Here is a 20,305-nt window from a genome sequence, read left to right as displayed (position 1 = left end):
ATCGTCTACATTGTACTGCGCAGATCGTCCTTGCGATGATCCACGTTGATCAAAACAGTTATTAGAATTTGATTAATTGTCTGAGCGATCGTTTTGAGCACCACGACCTCTACCACGTGATGCCTGCTGTGCACCACCACGGCCTCCTTTAGACGAATTACCACTATTACGTTCATTTAAAACAGGGCAATTGAATTTAATGTGTCCCTCCTGTCTACAATAAGCACATTGATTGTACCCTAATGAAGATCTTTGGGAGGAGGAATCATTACGCGGCTGCGATCGATTCGATTGCGACTGCGATCTATTCTGTTGGGGCGCATTCTGATTAGAACGCGGCGGAAACGCTTGTTGCAACAACACCTTAGTTTTCAGTTCTTTCGTCTTTTTGTCAGCACGGTCATTCTCCTCTTTCTCCCTGTTCTCATAATATTGCGCCGTAGCCAATATCTGAGCTGAGGTAGAAACGGCCCATGCACTCTCTGAATTCTTTAATTTATTGCTCAAATCGGGCAACAAATTCGACACAAATTTATCCACAAACAACCTTTGTCCACCCTCAGTACCCATATCCTGTCCACTATGGTCAATGAACGCTTCCTCAAACCTTGTAAAGAAATCCGAAACACTCTCGTCTTTCTTTTGTTTGCAAGCTGACAATTTGTCCCAATTGACCCTCATAGCTGGCATAAGAGTCTTCATTAATGTTATTATTCGCTGAGGAAGAGCAGTAATCAATTGGTCGGGTTTAGTAGCAGCCACTTGTCCAGCATCTGCCGCTGTAATGGCAGCCCAATCACCACCTAATTCATTTGCGTGATCTTGATGGCGAATCTTAGCCCATACCGGTTGCGGTACCACGTTGCCAAACAACATGTCGATATCGGCAAGATTCATTATCGTAGCATCAACGAGCTGCGATAATTCCTTGTAATACCCAGTAGGATTTTTGCGAGGATCGGGCAAAGATTGTTTCACCTGTAGCACTTCCGAACGTTTCCATGGGAGATGTATCCACACTTGCTGGAAATGCGCCAATACCGGAGGATTAGCATTACCATCAGCTGGTATCCAAACCGGCGGAACTTCACGCATAGGATATTGGCCAGATTCGTCTGGTTGGTTTTCAATATCTTCAACAAATAATGCATGAGGTATTGGAGCGGGACGGAAGGATAGTAACCGCTCAATAGCACGTCGGACATTAGTATCTACTATCAGTCCGGTTGCGAACTGAAGCCGAAGTTCAGACAGGGCGGTCAGCACCTCGTCAGGCGCATCGGCCGCTATCTTATCATGTAGAAACTTGCACATTTCGTCAAACACATATCTCTGGGTTGGTATGTTAAATTGACAAAACGTTTCGAGGACCACACGGGGTGGATTTCTAAGAGGGTTTACCATCCAACCCATCGCCATATTATATAGCGCAACGCGTTCTCTGTTTCCAGGAAGCTGACTACGTCTCTGAGGACCATCGGAACCAGCAGACCCATGAACAGGTCCGAGCGAATGAAAGAAGCTTGTCGCAAGGGGAGAATTGCGACTACGAGTAGAGGGAGAAGAATAAGACACAGGACTAACAAAAGAAGGAGTAGAAACAGTAGCAACAACAGGGGTTAACAAAACGGGAGCAGTAGCGGGAGCAGGAGTATGTGGAAGCGGAGGAGCAGTAGGAATTGAAACAGACAAAGGAGCAGGAACAGACGGAAGAGCGGGTGCAGGTTGAGGAACAGGCGGAGGAACAATAGGTGGAAGAGCAGGTACGGCAGGGACCACAGGAGCTGCGGTACCCTGTACGTACGGAGGTGGCGACTTCATAAGATAGGACATTAAAGAATCCTCAACTGCCTCTTCTTTCTTATCCGACTCCGTAGGCAAAGCAGGATAACATTTATCTATGGTCATACGCTGTAGTCTTTCAAACACTTCCTTATCCTTATCCTCCTTATCACGCTGGAACTGCTCAGCTTTCTTCACTATGGTAGCAACATTATCTCGCTGACTACGTTTATTCTGTCTGATCTCTTTCTGTCGGGCTTCTTTGCGCCACAACCGAAAGGCATCAAACATGGCCGGCCTTGATTTACGTTCGAACAGCTTCATTTCTAGATTATCTAAGATCGACGCCTCGAAGCTACCGTGAGGTGGCCAACGAAGGTCGCCGTCTTTCTTTGTATATTTAATCCAATAATCGTTAAAGGTAATCGGGCCTAGCCCATGTTTGCTATATAAGTCATAAGTAGGAGTCCCAACCGGAGGTATCGGACACGAGTCCTCTAGTCGGGAATCTGCACCACAGGGTCTAAAACAACTGAACAAAGTACTGCGACCAGGCATCTTGCACACTAGCCGAGTTTCACAAACTTCAAGGTTTACGGGATTTACCAAGTCCCAGCAAAGAACAAAACCCTCGGTTTTTGGCGGCTGCAGTCGTCAAACAACACAACAAAGTATCAAGAACCACAAATGCAATGGAACCATGCAACCACTAAGTAACCACAACTAAGAACTCTGGGAGCGACCCACAAATACTTAACTCAAAGATCGATGGCGTCACCAGGAAGGCCCGTCAATCGTCTCGCTATACCAAGGTCTACGCCAGGCGCCAAAACAGGTCTACAGTCAGGGCAGCAGTCCGTCGCAGCCGTCAGGAGGCGGGAATCTTCGCGGGAAAAGTCTTCGGGCCACTTATTTCGACAACAGGATCGATGAAGCGGAGTGCACCTTCCCTCGGAGATTTCACACGAAGTTCCTCACGATCGTCGGGCTTGGACCGGTACCACTGATGCAGCCCCACGTTGGGCGCCAACTGAAGGACTGGGTTCTTTTGGACCCAGCGGTGCCAGGGCACAACACCTGAAACCTTCGTGGGTAACCTGCTCCGGCGTACAAGTCACAGAGACACGGGACACTTCCTTTGACGTCAAAGATTCAAGGTTTATTTGCTGCAGGGAACACAGAGATCACGACAAGTACACAGCGTGCAACTTGGGGAGACTGCTTCAAATTGGTTCTGTGGATCGCTCCTTTTATACAGTTTTTACCCATAGGATAACATGATACACAAAAGTTTACAGCCCGGTTCCCACAATTATCCCCCAGAGGGGTCGCTTTGGTCACTTTGAAACACATGAGGTCCGGAACATAAGTGCGGAAACATTTAGCGGTTCCCAACTGTAAAAACCCATCTTCCCACCATTAGCAAATTCCAATCAGCAGTAAAACAGATCGAAATAGGAACAAAGACAGGTGCAGAGGAAGACGGAGACAGTGGGGAAATCGGAAAGGGTGTAAAAGGGGAGGTATCGGGAAACACGAGATACAGGCATCAAAGGGACGTGCCTAATGAGATGCACGGCTGAGACAATAAGTCCGTGCGGCAAAGATGAGCCTCGAGCGGCTGCATCTGCCTTACAGTAGCAACCCCCTCGTCATAAAGACACTCACAAAGAACATGTGTCTTCCGCAAATATCCTGGGAGTCCCAGGGTCGCGAAGCGGACAACGTCCGTTCGCTGGCTACTTGAGGGCAAGAGACAAAATGGATGCCGTATCTAAGATGGAACCCGTGGGTACAGATGAAAAACCCACATAACAAATGAACGGTTTAAGTTAGCACAGCGAAACTGCGCACACTTACTGAACTCGTCATTTGCGGTTCATAGATACCAGACTCGACTATATTCGGGCGAGTCGAAAACACCACTTACAATTGTCACGGAACCTCAGTCCTCCGATCATCTACATGCCCCCTCCATATGCCCCTTCCCAAACCTTAGCACAGCACCCGCTATCCCCAAGCACTGACGAGAGTGGTACCAGAGCTTCGGTCCCTATGGCCTCCGCGCCGGCCGAACCCCTTGTACTAGATACAGCACAAGCGACAGTGTTAGATGACCCAGAGACCCGAAAGGCTGATTCCGCAAGAACGAACAGATTAAGCAAGGATGAGCGAGCAGGGATTGACAAGATAGTGAGGACACTGGTAGAAAGAAAGGAAAGTGAAGAGCACATCACGGATATGTTCAACTCATATGCAGGGAGCCACAGACGACATTTTGCCGTACGACTGTGTTATCATGCCCTGAACGCGTATGAGGACCGATATCGAGACAAAGGTCCCGAGAGCCCAACGACTCTGTATAGGAAGGTCGATATCGGGGATGAGGGCGAGTGTGATGTGATGGACCTCCTTACGCGTACGCTTGAGGTTTTCCGCCACCTCACTGAACAGGAATCTGAAGCTAAACCCACGACACCCGTAGCAACCGAACCACGAACTGAGCGAGCTAGCACCATGATGCCAATAAGAGAAGCTGCCCCCTACTGGGTTCCTCCACGAGGTCTAGGAACACACGATGACGTCAACCACCAAGATGCGAGAGGGAGGGTAGTGTACAACTGGGTCTACCAGCCATGGGATCGGCAAGATATTCTGACGTTCCGGAAATCTCTGCCCGATTTACGTAAAAACCCCACTGCCTTCTACACTGAATTAGGTACAGCCCTAGGTTCAACGATTATGACCCTGGCTGACATCGACTTGTTTTTCGGGTTATGTCTACCAGCTGATGTGTGGAAGCAAATCCGGAAAGTCGACCACCTTGAGCTGTTCGGACATACCTGGTCACAACTCGATGACATAGATAGGCAACGAGAACCTGGACAGAAGACTTTGAAATCCATTTTAGACCTCCCAGACAAAATTGTACAGAAATTGAAAACCCTGATCCCAGAAAAGAAAGTGGACTGGTCGATAGTAACGGCTTGTCGTCAGAAACCCCAGGAAGACGTATCGGACTACTTCTCCCGGTTTGAAACGGTGTTCTCCGAGTACAGCGGCCAGGACATGACCACTGCAACCGGACACCATCTGTTTGTCCAGAATTATGTTAAGGGTTTGTCGCCGGAGGCCTCTCAGAAACTGCAGGCCAGTGAGAGTAGTTGGGCGGCCTCCAAACCTGCGGCTATCCTTCAGATGGCCCAATATTACGAGCACCAGAAAAATGAAAACGATAGAGCGACAGAGAAAAAGAAGAAAGACTTAAAAGAGAGGGTGATGATTGCGCAGTTGCAAGGGGTGACTATAGGACGGGAGCAATACAAAGGAAACTATCAGACAAATGTCCCCAGGAACACACCTCCTAAAGACCGCACCTCAACACCCCACATTGGACGTACAGACATTAGCGAGGACCCAGTGCCCGGTTCTGTTGGAGATGAACAGAAATAGGGACCCCAAGGACGTAGCGGGTGGACCGAGAAATAGAGGACAGCAACGGGGGCCCGCAAATGACATGACTAACGATAAATCAAACAGACCAAATACATTTGACTGACCCAGACAGAACCAGTACCAGCAGTCTGACTGCGACGATGCCCGCGACTTCGCATAGGACTGCCAAGGGCAAGGGAGGGATCCAGTCGAGCTCTATGTTGACCAGCAAGGTCCTTATGTCACTGCTAAGGTCCTGGGTACAAAGTCTCCATTTCTGGTAGACACTGGCGCGACACGTAGTGCGTTATCTAAACAACTGATTCCAAGGGCACCCTTGTCTGGCTCACTTGTGACATCGATAGGTTTCGATGGAACGCCCTCCACTAACCCTTTGTCCACTCCGATCCCCTTTGACTTAGAGAACAACACAACTGACACGACGTTTTTGCTTTCCGCCAATACCCCTGACGCCATTATGGGACTCGACTTGCTGAAGCATTTCCGAGCGACTATTAGATGTTCCCAAGACGGAGTTCGAGTTTTCCTGTACGACAATCTCATTCTGCTTAGACATTGCCCTTCCCGACGCATGTTTACTATCACTGACGCTGACTCGTCCCTACTTGACACTCTGCCTCCGTATCTGTGGGCCAAGACAGATTCGGACTTAGGACGCATGATGATTGACCCAGTGCACATCACTGTTCGACCGGACGCCATACTCCCAAAACTTCCACAATATCGGATATCGCCCGAGGGCGAGAAGGCATTGGTAAAGATTATTCAGTCACTGATAGACGCAGGAGTGGTAGAGGAAGTGGTTAGCAACGTTTGCAACAGCCCTATCTTGCCCATCATCAAGAAACAAGGAGAGGGAGATGAGAAAGCATACCGCTTCATCATCGACCTTCGAGAGATCAACAAAGTAGTTGTACCCCAGTACCCCGTGGTCTCAGACATCACCACTATCCTGACTTTGATTCCTTCTACTGCCACCACCTACACTGTCATTGACCTCAAAAACGCATTTTTCTCCATCCCCATCCACCCAGACAGCCGATATCTCTTCGGCTTCACCCTAAAAGCCCGCTCATATAGATTCTGTCGAGCACCCCAAGGCTACACAGAAAGCCCCAGCATCTACAGTCAGGCCCTCAAGAGACAACTGGATGAGGTCCAGTTACCCGATGGAGTGGTGTTGATACAATACGTCAATGACATCCTTTTGGCGGCCGACACCACTCCACTAGCGGCCACCGCCACCATTCAGCACCTGCACTTCCTTGCGGAAAATGGCCACAAGGTCTCCAAGAGGAAGTTGCAATTCTGCCAACCCCAGGTCACTTACTTAGGCCACTTTCTGTCCAAAGACGGAAGGAAACTTACTCCCGACCGGATCCAAACCATTCTTGAAACCCCTGTCCCTAAGACCCAGAAACAAGTCCGCTCCCTACTAGGCCTCACCTCCTTCTGTCGACAGTGGTTGCCAAACTTCAGCCTCATTGTGAAACTGCTGCTTTCTCTACTAGCTAAAGATGTCCCCTTCCCCCTCCCTTGGACCCCTGAATGCCAATCCTCCTTCATAGAGCTACGAGATGCCCTGTGTTCAGCCCCTGTCCTAGGTACCCCCGATTACACAAAGCCCTTCTCCCTCTACACTCACGAAAGGGAGGGGTGTGCTTTATCTGTCTTGACCCAGTCCATTGGCCCAAAGCAACGACCATGCGCTTACTTCTCTGCCACTCTTGACCCCGTAGCCAGAGCCTTGCCTGCCTGCCTTCGAGCTGTAGCTGCCGCTGCGATCTCTATCCGACAGAGTGAGGGGATCGTGCTCTCGAATTCCCTTACGGTACTAGTACCCCATGCAGTTGACACCCTCCTGAACCAAACTAAGACGCAACACCTGACGAGTGCACGACTGACTGGATACGAACTGACTCTGCTCGCACCCCACATCACCCTGAAAAGATGCACCACACTGAACCCGGCAACTTTGTTGCCCCTACCGGAGAACGATCCAAATGTGCCCCCTGTACATGACTGTGTGACCCTCACGGACGATCAGACTAGAAGTAGGGTTGACCTCAGAGACACGGCTTTCCCTGACCCTGACGGAGAGCTGTGGGTGGACGGCTCTTGCATCAAACTCCCCGATGGCACCACTTCAGCTGCCTATGCAGTCACCACGGCCCATACTGTAGTAGAGACAGCCCGCATCACACAACGATCTGCACAGGCAGCGGAACTGATTGCCCTGACACGAGCATGCATCCTAGCAGCAGGAACCACAGCGAACATTTACACCGACAGCCAGTATGCCTTCGGGGTGGTTCACCATTTTGGGCTCCTTTGGAAGGAAAGGGGATTCTTGACCTCGCACGGCACCCCATCTTACATGGAGATCTAGTCTCCGCCCTGATCGAAGCTGTCCTTCTCCCCAAAAGACTTGCGGTTATCAAATGCCAGGCACACAAGAAAGTGACAGACATTATTGGACAGGGAAATGCATTAGCCGATATCACTGCTCGAACCACAGCTGAAAATAGGACGACGACACGCATGTACGTAACCAGGTCCCAAGCCGAGAAATGGACCAGCGCTAGGGACACTATTAGGGGCATTCAAATGGCCAGCACACAACACGAATTGACTGAATGGGCACGGGTGGGACTGAAAGACGATGAAGGCTGCTGGCGGACAAAAGACACGAACAAATGGTTGCTACCCGACTCATACCTGATTCCCATACTGACTATGGCACACTCCCCTGCTCACATAGGATCAGCCCCCATGATTGAACTTGTCTCCAGAGTTTGGCACAACGACAAAATCACAGACTCCGCCAAACGTCTGGTCCAACAATGTTTGATATGCTTGCAACATAACCCCGGGAAAGAAACTGTGGTACCTCGGGGAGGGTTTGGGGTTCCCAATCACCCGTTTGAAGTCCTGCAGATGGACTACATCCAACTAGACAGATGCCAAGGCCTGAAATACGTACTTGTTGTGGTGTGCGCATTCAGCAAATGGGTGGAAGCATACCCAACCCGTGATAACACTGCTATGACCACTGCAAAAGTACTGTTAAAAGAATTTTTCCCTCGCTACGGCCTTTGTCGAATTTTATGGAGCGACAATGGCCTCCACTTCGTAGCCGAAGTTATCCAGCTCATCTTAAAGGGGCTGGGTGTAAAACAGAAGTTCCACGCAGTCTTCCACCCCCAGTCTGCTGGACTTGTTGAGCGACACAATGCCACGCTAAAACTAAAGCTAGCCAAGATAGTGGCTACCACAGGACTGAAATGGCCGGACGCTCTCCCACTAGCATTGCTATCGATGCGTTCCACCCCCACCAAACACCACTTGACACCTTACGAGGTCGTTTTCGGCCGACCCATGAGCGTTTGGTCTGCACGAAAACCGACTTCCATTCATGACGTCCCGGACGTCCTAATGTCTGATTACTTGTACAAATTGACTAAAACTCTGTCTGTCATTCACCAACAGGTGCTGCATGCCATCCCTGACGCTTCCAGAGGTCCCGGACACGACCTGCAACCCGGGGACTTCATCCTGATAAAGAATTTCCAGCGCGCCAAGAGTCTGGAACCCCGGTGGACGGGCCCCTGGCAAGTCCTACTCACCACCCGAACAGCTCTTCGAGTGGAAGGAAAGCGGACCTGGGTGCATGCGCACCATTGCAAGCGGATTCCCCCGACTCTGACGACGACCGAAGACGTGACCACCCAGGAAGAGCTCCTGAACAAAGACCGACCATCGCTGAATTGCTACCCAGACACAGAGACACTTGAACTTGCAAAGATTCCTGACCCCACCGTGCCATCCAAAGAAGGGTATAACCTGCGACGAAAGGAGAGAGTTTCAGCTAAGCAGACCATTGACTAAGTCATAATTCTCAGATCGGTGGCCTAACACTACAAAGGCTGTCAGGAGAGAAAGCCAGACGAGGTTTTTGGTTCTGCCCGCTACCGAGCTCCCTTGAAGATGATGGAAGTGCCCGATAAGAAGATGATGGAAGCGCCCGATAAGAAGGTGATGGAAGCAACCGGACATCCGAAAATTCGCTACAGGAACCCAAAGACAGACAGAATCCACAGTTCAAAGACAATTGCACTTTTTATTACGATCCTCTTCTGCCTTCTCCTCATGACCACACTCTGGATTGTGGAAGAAAACGCACCCGCTCATGAGACATTCCTGACCACTGCATAGCCTACCACCATGAAGGAGCATTATTTGATCTCTCTCTCTCCCCAACTCAGAGAAAGGTGAAAGGAGTTTTGGAACAACTCCTTTGTACAGCTGCTGCACCAGCACAATCTTGCCACCAATGCCACCAACTGCTGGATCTGTGGGGTGCTACCCCACGCCACTGGACATTCGATACCCTTCATCCCTTCACCCTTCTCAATTCACGGCTCCTGCCTTGCTTGGCTAATCCTCCTGCAAGAGAGCCATAGAGACAATGCCACCTCCAGCAAAACCATGACGCATTTCTTTCATGAGGTCTGGCGAAACAAAACAAAGACACATTTCTGCCCGCAGACCTCCAACGACTCTATCCACATGGACATCCCTGCCAAAGAACGAATTGAAATGCAGGTGTTCAACAATCCGACCAGACCCACCTTCTCCTACCTTCGGAAGCGAACAGCCACCACCCTGACTGTGGCCCTATCTGTCATCAACGTCACAGGCCTTATGTGCATAGAAGGGCTTGGGACACAGCTGGTGGGCCGCAGTGCTTGCCGCTTCACCAGAACTTTGGACTCTGCCGATCCACCTTCCTTTGTATCCTCTCCAAACATGTACTTCGTTTGCGGCACAAAAGCCTACACTTGGCTCCCCAAAGGCTGGGGGGGGCACTTGTTTTATCTCCTTCATCCTTCCTCCGACCTATGTGGCTCCAACGAATCATCATCGACAAAAACGAGGCAAGGACATTGAACAAGCCGACTCGACAGGAGCACAGTTCCTCGACGCAATGAAGGGACTTGTTCCACTCTGGGGCCCGATGGCAAACAGCCGTGCCATCCGACATTTGACTCAGGCAGTCGAGACAACAATGAACATCACAGCTGGTATCCTTGCAAACAACACAGCCGAGTTTCAAGCGGTCCGCCTGGTGGCTCTCCAGAACCGCCTTGTTCTAGATGTGGTTCTAGCGGATCGTGGTGGAGAATGCCGCATTATTGGGTCCAGCTGCTGTACATATATACCGGACAATTCACCCTCAGTGTACAAGGCCATCGAACATCTCCACAGACTCTCCTCAGAAGTTCACCAGGAGCAGGAAGAATGGTCGCTTGGTGGATGGTTTTGGAATACTGTTAAGAACTGGGGCTGGAGACTGTTTACCATTATCCTGATTCCTGTGGTTGTGATATGTGGGTTCTGCTTAGGAATTCAATGCCTGCCGCCTCTGTGTTCATTATGTGCGAATTGTATCTGCCCTAAGACTGTGGACTTTGGAAAGGAACGTATGGGAGCACTATATGATGTCGAGATTAGGAATTTAATGCGGATAGACCTTGAGTAGGCAAGCTGGCTAGATATGTTGAAAAGGGAGGACTGTTAAAACCTAGACTGCAGTGTCAACATTATCGGCGCCATCTTGCCCCCTTTTCGAGCCCATTCGTGCGCGTAAGCGGCAGCCATTTTAAATCCCATGGCCTCTCTGCCCATCGCCGACAGCCAGCGCGTCTCTCTCTCTCTCTCACTCCTGACCTCGCAAGCATCCCCTGCGCGCTGACAGCCCCCGCTGTCACATGCCTTGGGCCATAAACCCCTCTTCAGCACAGCTCTGCCTCGGAACCCCATCCTGTTCCCAGCTCAACACCTCCCTCCATTCCTTTCATGATCCCGGGTCCTTTGATAAAACCCCCCCCTTTCCTCTGTGCCCGTTTGTCTTACTCGTTCCCAGGCCGCCACCTGGCCCTGCGGATGCCGTTCATTGCCCCCCCCCCCCATACAGTAGGAAGCTTCTCCCATCAAAGGATCCACGAGTTGATCAAAGCCCCCACCCCATGAGATCCGATCAACCACATACATTCCGTGAATCGGCGGAAAGTCCAGCTGCGCGACAATCATCACCTGTTGTGACCGGGGTGGGGACTTCAACTGTAAATGTGTGTGGGAACGGGCCTGAAGCGGGGATTCCGAGGATGTCCTTTCATACTTCAAAGCATTTGCAAGAATGTGCCACATGCAATAAACTGTAATAAAGATCGTAAACCTGTGTATAAGAGGCCAGGCCTCAGAGATGCGGTTAGAGCACCTCGAGAAGATACTCTGTTGTCTGATTTGATGTGTTCTGCTCCGTCGGAATAAAACTTCTGTTTCCTGCCTTCCAGTCTCCAGCGCCTGCCTCTTTGTTTGGTAATTTGAGTGGTAATAGAGGCGGTTAACGCCGGGCAACTCTGAAAAAGGTCATCGGCCCTACCTTTTTCCACAGTCTGTAGTTGTTGGAGAGGTGAGCTGTGATTTCAGCCTAGAGAGCATTGCCATCGTCCAGTCGACTGAAGATTAGAGCCTGGGTGATGGTGTGTCTTGAGCTTTGAGTTTGCCGTTTGAATATCTTATGAATCATGCAGAGGACGAAGAAGCAGGAGGAGGAGACGGAGTTGACCGGAGTTGTCATGCTTAACTTGTTGTTCAGAATGATGCCTAGGTTCCTAGAGTGGTCAGTGGGGGAAGGATTAGGTCAGAGTTGTGACAGCGACCAGGATGAGTCCCATGGGAATCTTTTGTTTCCGTACCTCTGTCTTGTCCATGTTGAGCTTAAGGGAGTTGTCCTTAATCCAGTTGGCAACATCTGTTGTGCAGTTGTGGATATTGATCTCAGTGTTGGTGGTGTCTTCGGAGAAGGAGAGGATGAGTCATGTGTCAACATATGATGTTGAGTCGCTGGGTGTTGGCGATGCTAGGCATAGATGCCATATAAGTATTGAAGGGGGTAGGGCTGAGCGAGGATCTATGGGGCACTCAACAGATGATTTCCTTGGGTTTGTAGGTGAAGGGGGAAGGCTGATGTTTTGTGTTCTTACCGTGTGGAAAGGGGCTACCCATCTGAGAGCAGCTCCTTGGATGCCTATGTTGTGCAACCTTGTGATGAGTGCGTGGTGGGAGACCGTATCGCAGGCTGCCGAGAGGTCTAGGAGGATGAGGGATGTTTTGGAATCCAGACTGGGACGAATTGAGTAAGAGGTTCTCTTCCAGATGTGAGGAGAGTTGTTGGTTGATGACTTGTCCTAATAATTTGTCTGGGAATGGGAGCAGGGAGATTGATAGTTATTGAGTTTGTTGGGGTCTGCCAATGCTTTCTTTAGTAGGGCATTGACATCTGCATGTATCCAGTCCTCGGGGAAAGTGGCAGCGGTAGTTGAGGTGTTGAACAAGGTGGTGAGTATGTCGCTGATTCTGGCATCACCTAGGTTTAAGATGTGGTGAGGGCACGAGTCAGTTGGGTCCCCTGAGTGGATTGTGTCCATGAATTAGGTGATGTCCTTTGGGGCAAGCTGGCTCTATTCTGTTAAGGGGGTCATTGTGTTGCTTGAAGAAGTCATTGGGCTTGGGCTGGAATTTGAAATTCCTGCAGATGTTGACGATCTTGCTGTGGAAGAAGTTTGGAGGGTTGTTGTAGAATTCCTGTGAGGGGCTCATGTTGTTTGTTGCAGCTGAGGGGTTGGAGAATTATTTGACAATGTTGAAGAGTTCTTTGCTGTTATTGGTGATTGATTCAATATGTGAGCAGGGGCGGTGGGTGACATTTGAAAGCTGTGGGGCGCAAAGTGATTTGCATACAGCACCGTAACGAGCAAGTGCAGCGAGCGAGCCCGAACCCCAAAAGGGGGGTTTGGGGGTTTACTCCCCCCCCAAGAAAATTTTGAAAAAAAGAAGAAAAATCGTGCATTTTCAAGCAAATTTGAGAAAGCAGGAAGGTTAATAAAGCAATTGTGAAAGTGCAGTTGTTACATTAATAGATGGCATAACATAGGTAGCTGCCATTGGTTGCTTAATAGAGTCATATAGTGTGCCCATAAATCAAAACAGTGTGCTGATGTACAGGACCACAGGGGATTAAGAGAGTCATCTGTAAGAGATTCACTGTCAGTGCCTCTTTCCTCAATTTTGGCTGCAAAATCGTTAACATATTTAGAATAGTATTCAATCATACTCATGAAAGAGCAAACTTGTCTTTTTCAAATGGATTTGGCGTGTCTTTGATTGTTCTAATCAAATTAGCCTTGGGCTTGACTTTATCAGCAGAACTGATGTGCCTCAAGTATTCCACCTCCTCAACCATGAATTTACATTTGTCCCTGCAAAGTGTCAAGCCAGCTCTCTCCAATCTGTCCTGCACCTATGGAAAGGTGACACTGTGTTCCTCAACAACCTTTCCATAAATAAATATGTGATCCTGGAAGGAGAAGTGAAGTGAGTCACCAAACATTTCAGACATAATCCTCTGAAATGAAAGACCAAAACGAAGGAATGTGAGCTGATAAACACTCTTCAAGATGATGAAAGCAATGAGCGGTTTAAAGTCATCAGGGATCTTGATCTGAAATGGCACTCCTTAAATCTAAATTGGACATGTACCTAACACTCCTCGAGATTAAACACTGTCTCCCATATGTTTGTCATGGGGAAACTGTCCATCTGGATGTTTTTTTTTTTTAGATTGGAGATCAACACAGAATCTTAGGCTTGAATCAGCAATCTTTGTTATGACCACCCTGCACAGATGCTTGGAAGCCTCCAATGGCTCAATGACCCCTTCAATTACCATTTCGCTAAGCATGCCTTGCCTTTTTCCATGATAAAACAATTGCACCCATCTGGCTTCGTGCCTGGCAGGCTCAGCAGATTTCCTAAGGAACATCTTATGTACATACCCTGTAAGAGTAGCCAATTTGGATTGGGGCACAAACTTGGCATTGTATAAAATCTTACAGAGATTTGTGTCTTCCACCACTAGCACCTGACCAAGCACACAGCATGGATGATGATGCGTAGGTCATATTGGTACTTTGGTAGACTCATCACAAAATAGGAGGTCCGTCCATGGCCAGAAATAGACCAACCATGTAACACACTTTCTGCTCATATAAGGCCACCAAAATCCATGTACTAATTTGACACACCTTTTGGTCAATGTCCTTCTATTCCCAATTACCGTAGGCCACATTTCCCCAAAAATGTATTCCAGAAATAAGGTGAATATTGAGTCTCAGTCCACCATTAAAGTAATGTCCCTGCCATTAATGCAGTAGTCCGACTTGGGCAGTTCCTTCCTCATTATGCCCCAACTCATCCCTCAGACATAGTACCCATTTGGGGCTATTTTCTACATCCTCAACTGAACTCACTTTGCTCTTGCCACCGTCTTGCAATCCTGCTCCTGCACACAAAAGTGAAATCCCCTGCCACAGTCCTATATTCTTCGCCTACTGCAAAGCAATTCTTGGAGTTTGTGGAATGGTAAATAGTATTGTACTTCAATTAGTATCTGGGCCCTCCTTTGCTCGCAGAATTGGCATATCTCACTAGCAGTCAACAACTGGCAACACTCTTCTTACCTTAGTCCTGTTCCTGTATGTTTGTTAACTGCTAGAGGTCACTACAGCCAACCGTGTTTTGCAGTTGTGAGCTGTTTCTCCAGGGCAAGATCTTAAATTATTGATGCCTTACTTCTTGGTGATGAATAGCTCAAACAAGACCTCAATCTGCGAGACAGGCCTATGTTATGGCCATCATGGATCCGTGTTTACTCGTGAATAAACAAATATGCACCAGCTATCCAGATATTATTGCAGCTGGGTCACTCTGGGCAATGTTGTGCATCCATCACCATGCAAGGGACTTTTCCGTTCAAAGATTAATACTCTAACTTTTTTTTTTCATTTAAAATAAATATATTGAATTAATTTACATCAGTATTTAGCAATAAAATATTTGTACTAATTGTTCTCCATCCCAAATAACTTTATTTCGGCATTAAGATCATAAAAGCATCGAGTTAAACAAATTCCTAAAGTTGATAAACAATACATCCACTGATAAAACATGTTCGAACCTACATGTATGCGATCCCTAGCTTTTCAGCATACAGACACTATTTGGAGTTAGACGGTTCGAGTGTTATCATTAAAATGTCAACAATAAAAGCCAGTTAATACGATTGTACGAATTAAAATCCTAATAAGAGTAAAATATATAATGAACATGAGATAAAAATATTAAAATGTATAAAAGGAAAACACGGAGCAGCATCAACCAAAACTTAATATAGGGGACATTGTGCAACACAACACAATTAAGAGAAGAAGGTAAACTACACAAAATATACAAGTAGCCCACTTACAAGGTCTCTGCACAATTTAATAACTAGGTAGTCTGTAGAAATTGAATATATTAAAGTGAAAATTCAATAAGGAGTATGAAAAAGGCCCCATAAATTGCATTTTGTACAAATAAAGCCTTAGCCTCTGTGGATATTTCGGTCCGGCCCAGCAGTGGATCCAGCAATTCCATGAGGTAAGAAACCTTGATCTTTGTATCCACAAGCAACCCAGGAACTTGGCTACAGAACATGGCACATGCATACACTGAGCGGGAATCTGTCTTCATGATTCTGAGGGCATTATAACTACTTCACATCCCCAGGAGTTTGCAAGGAGGTTTGATCCATTTTTGGTGAAGGCTAGTATATCCCAAGCAAGCAAACAAAATACGTGGTATTGTTTATGTGGACATCTTCGCACACAGGACATAAAACACCCTCAGTTGGGGGTCATTTGTGGGTGAATGATTTTAATGGGAGTGTGCTGACCCTGAACTGAAAATAGAGGTTTTTCTGTCCAGTGGGAGAGTAATAACATCGCAATAGGATTTGAGAAGGCTGCAACATTTGAAATAAAAAAATCTCCCAGTCAGTGAGGAACTTGCAATTTCCCTTAGCTCATTCCTGTCACCAAAGACCAATAATGTTTTCCATCTGTTCTGCTGAAAGAATGGGAAGGGAAGAGAAACTCCCCGTAACTCCCTTAGTCCTTTGTAAAACAACAATTTCTTAATCTGCTGGAGCCACACAATTTGGTTGTAACAATCAGCGTCCAACACATCTTTCAAAGCAGCAGCGTAACTAGTAACTAATGCCAGCTTACCTTTGAGAGGGTATCTGAATCTGATACTCTCCTCACAAGCACGCTCCGGAGGCCCTTGGGGTTCTCTGTAGCTGCGCACAGGCCTTCCGTTCCCAGATCCGGGTGCTCATAGTTCGGTTTCCGCAATCCGCTCCTGGTTTAGAGCCCGTCACCGACCTCTTCCTGGCCCAGCCTTGGCACAACAGTCGTCCCCTCTGCAGTCTAGCATCTCGGTATCCTTGTGTGGTGACCAGGGCCCTCTGCTGCTGCCTATGTGCACGTGGTGACAGGCGAGTCTAGAAGTGCTCTGCAGCAACACCAGGACAAGTTCGTCGGCGCACGCGTCCAGAATGACTAATCACTTCATGGCTTCACAATGAAGTCACACAGTGATTGGCCATGCAGTGCTGAGCCTGAGCCAGTGTGCCACCAGACAATCCTGGCGCTGCATGCAGCGCCAGGATTGGCTAGGGGGGCACACTGACTCCTCGCCCTGGCGCCTTCCATACCACGGGGCCCGGCTACAGCAGCACCCCTCCCCCGGCCCCTTCATTCCGTATGAGCATCTCTGGCCAGTGCGCATGCTCGGGCTAGGTGCAGCCCTAAGTTCCTCATGCGCACTGTGCACACCCGTACTGCTGCTGGCCTTCTGACGTCTGCACTCTGCAGACTGTCACTCAGCAGACCAGCCAGCCCCACCCCCTGCGCACTCCCTATTCAATCGGGTGGGTCCCGACCCGCAACCCGGATTGAAGCGCTGCACAAAATTCAATTCAATATTCAATTATATTTATTTGTGTATGCTATGCTGTGCGTCCAGGCTTAGAGGGGCTATGCCCCTACGCCCCTATGGACGCACCGCGACTGTATGTGAGGCTGAGGGCTTTTTCTTCGATTCTCTCAACTGTCTGTGGTAGAGGTTGAGGGCTGTCTTGAAGGCGCTCTTATTGGTCGTGTCCTTGCTAGTTCACCATCTCCTTTCCAGTTGTTTACATTGTTATTTAGCGGTTTTGAGGCCTTCAGTGTACCATTGACAACAACACCCACAGAAAGTCCACCAAGCAGGCTTGGTGGACCTTCTGTAGGTGTTGTTGCCAATGAGAGTGACGCTGTCAGCCTAGTTGGTCGAACCAATTGTTGACGTTTTTGATGTTCTGTTCAAGGTTGTTGGAGGAGATGGGGTGGGTGGTATTGAGAGTGTTGATCCATGTGTTCTTTGAGACTTTGCTCCAGCTGGGGTGGGAGACATTGGGCAGACTGGGGGCAGAGGTCCCTGAACTGGTGATGCTGAATTGGAGGATGGCGTGGTCGATCCAAGCAAGTTCCCTGGTGTGGTTATACCTGATGCATTCGAAGAGATGAAGATGCAGTCTAGAGTGTGGCATGGATGATTTAGGTTAGTACAATGTTGTTCAAGCAGAAGGCTGGATATGGTCCTGTAGGACGGTAGGCAAGTGTGCCCCTGATGAGGGTTTTGCTGTTTGTTTGGAGTCAGATGTTGAGGTTTTCCATGGCTGGGGTGACGTCGTCATTTGAGGTGGTACACTGGATGGATTCCTTGTGTATGATGACGATCTCTCCACCAGGCTTGTTGATGCAGTCATGGTGGGTGATCTTGTATCCTTCGAGTTTTGCGGTACAAATGCACACACACAACACACACTTGATGACATGAATGAAACCAGAGGCAGCAACAGATGAGCTATTATTAATTTAGTTGCAGCACTGCATTTTATGGTCTTTTTAACACAATATCTTAAACCCACAGGATACGGAGATGAATTTTCAAGTTTCTTTCATGGACCACAGCCACTTCAGACAGACCACTCTGAAATTAAAACCCATTACCCTTCCTGCAGAAAACTACCAGAAAAAATAGGCAACCGGCCTGGGTATACGAAATACTTAATGTCCAGTCAAGGTGGGAATTGTTTAATGTAATATAGTCACTGCAATCATAGTCATAGTTGCCTTTAATGTACTTGGTAAATGAGATACACTGCTCTGAATGTAAAGAGAGTTTTCTTTCCATATTTTTGGGAGGTGGGAGAACAGCAGTGCCAGGACTTCACCATTTATCTATATATTGACCTTACATACAAGGAATGTATATGATACCCAAATTGCATAGGCGTAATGGCATTTACCAGACTGCCACCAGGCACTCAGCTGCACAGTTTGCCCCGGGATTGACGCCTGTGCCTGTGCCTGTGCCTGGTGGGCACGGGGTCCATAAAGATTCAAGAAGGGCCCAATGAATACTTTCAATTTACGCTAATTCTTTTTCTAATCCTCAAAGTGCGTCCATATACATTATTCTTACTATATGTGATGTTAAGTTATAGAGAAAGCATGTAGATGTTTATAGATCACATCACACACCAGGAGAAGAGTGCAGCAAACATATGCATAGGCTTAGTTTCTTTAAAACAACACTTTGGCCTCTCAAATAATATTTTCATAAGGCAGGTCCTTATGGAAATAACTACATTTTCAGCAGGAAATGATATTTGGGATTTTTTAAATGTCCTTTTTTTACCTCTTTTAGTTTTCCACTGGTAAAAGTTGGGGATAGCACTGTACGAATCCTCTTCCATTGATCATCTTTAGCAATAGTCACTCCGTCTTCCAAGGGTCCGTTCAAGCCAATGTTCTAAAAAATAAATATAATATAATAAATCATTATGAAATAAAAAAGAGTAAAAAAAGAGTCATTAGCCACATTACCTCTATAGGCATGCAAGTGACTATTATCTAATGCCACAGGGGTTATTAAGTGGCAGAAAGTGGTATTCTCACAGAATATCACATCCAAAATATCGCACTACAAAATGTCTGTAGACAAATATCAATTGTTGCGGAATCTTGAAGGTAAATAAATGTAGATAGCGGTAGGTTCACTCAACTTAATTCCACATATATGTAATCAGGAACACTCTGAACACTCCTGTCATTCTGTGAGCTATGCTTTTGCTTGGGCCCTCAGACCTGAATCGTCGACATGCAACATACTACACCATACTGCTACACATCAAGATGCCATTCTGAGCTCTACTGTTGTGTTATGTGTATTTGTAAAGTGCACTATCACCCAGGAGGCCATCCTGGTCCTAGTCTGAACTGAGCCCCAGCTCTGAGTTAGTTCGCTGACTGCATCAGACACATTGGCATTGTTTGTGGGAGTCTGTGGGCTGCTGGGTTAGCGATCAGTCTTGAGGCTTGGCACGCCTTTTATAATAATAATAATAATAAGCCATTTGTAGAGCGCCTGGCTACACAAAACTGTGTGTCCCCGCGCTAAGAATTTTATTTGAGCAGATACTCAGCACTCCTATTCCACATGATCCACAGGTGCAGTGTAAATTGTCACTTGAGTTGTGTCATGGGGGCTGACCTGTGTCCCACAGTCAGGACACACCGGTTATAAGGGTACTTGCTCTGCTGAGCTGCCCCTGAACCACAGAAGGCAATGGGTGCATAGTGCCTTGGGGGCTGGTGCAACCCATGCACCACATACAAATCTAACTGCTCATTTCCGCCCACTTCTCGGACCTCGGATTACACCAGGTGATTGGAGAAAGTGGAAGCACAGCAAAAGAAAGAGGGGGTGAGTGAAATTTGCTTAGCTTTAGAGGGTCTGACTGATTGTTTTATAAACAGTTTCACTACTGCGTGATTGTTTGACTGGCTTCAAAAGGTCTAACATCATAACCACTGCTTATAACATGCTAATGTCCAGTTATTGAATACCTTATTTATGCCCAAGAGAATCAGTTGCCAGAAACACAGAGGTCACAATTCTACATTTTCACATAGATTGCAGCTATCAAATAAGTATTTTTAACGCATCATAATGGCGCTAGATTGAGAAAATGAAATAAGCCTCTTACCCTGAGATCAACTCCTCTCTCTTAAAA

General features: G+C 47.7%; 1 protein-coding gene across 2 annotated transcripts in view; it reads right to left on the bottom strand.

Moving 5' to 3' along the window:
- Window positions 1–20,305, bottom strand: part of LOC147684820 (cytochrome P450 3A21-like) — a 265,486-nt gene that overhangs the window by 101,672 nt on the left and 143,509 nt on the right. For both annotated transcript variants that reach the window (XM_086940695.1, XM_086940694.1), the window contains exon 5: window positions 18,928–19,041. In XM_086940695.1, the coding sequence (XP_086796821.1) occupies window positions 18,928–19,041 (114 nt within the window). The remainder of the gene's footprint in view (window positions 1–18,927; window positions 19,042–20,305) is intronic.

Source organism: Lissotriton vulgaris, chromosome 10 (assembly GCF_964263255.1).
Source record: "Lissotriton vulgaris chromosome 10, aLisVul1.2, whole genome shotgun sequence".
Taxonomy (NCBI): domain Eukaryota; kingdom Metazoa; phylum Chordata; class Amphibia; order Caudata; family Salamandridae; genus Lissotriton; species Lissotriton vulgaris.
The sequence above is the reverse complement of the archived record's forward strand: the minus strand, read 5'-3'. Positions and strand labels throughout refer to the sequence as shown.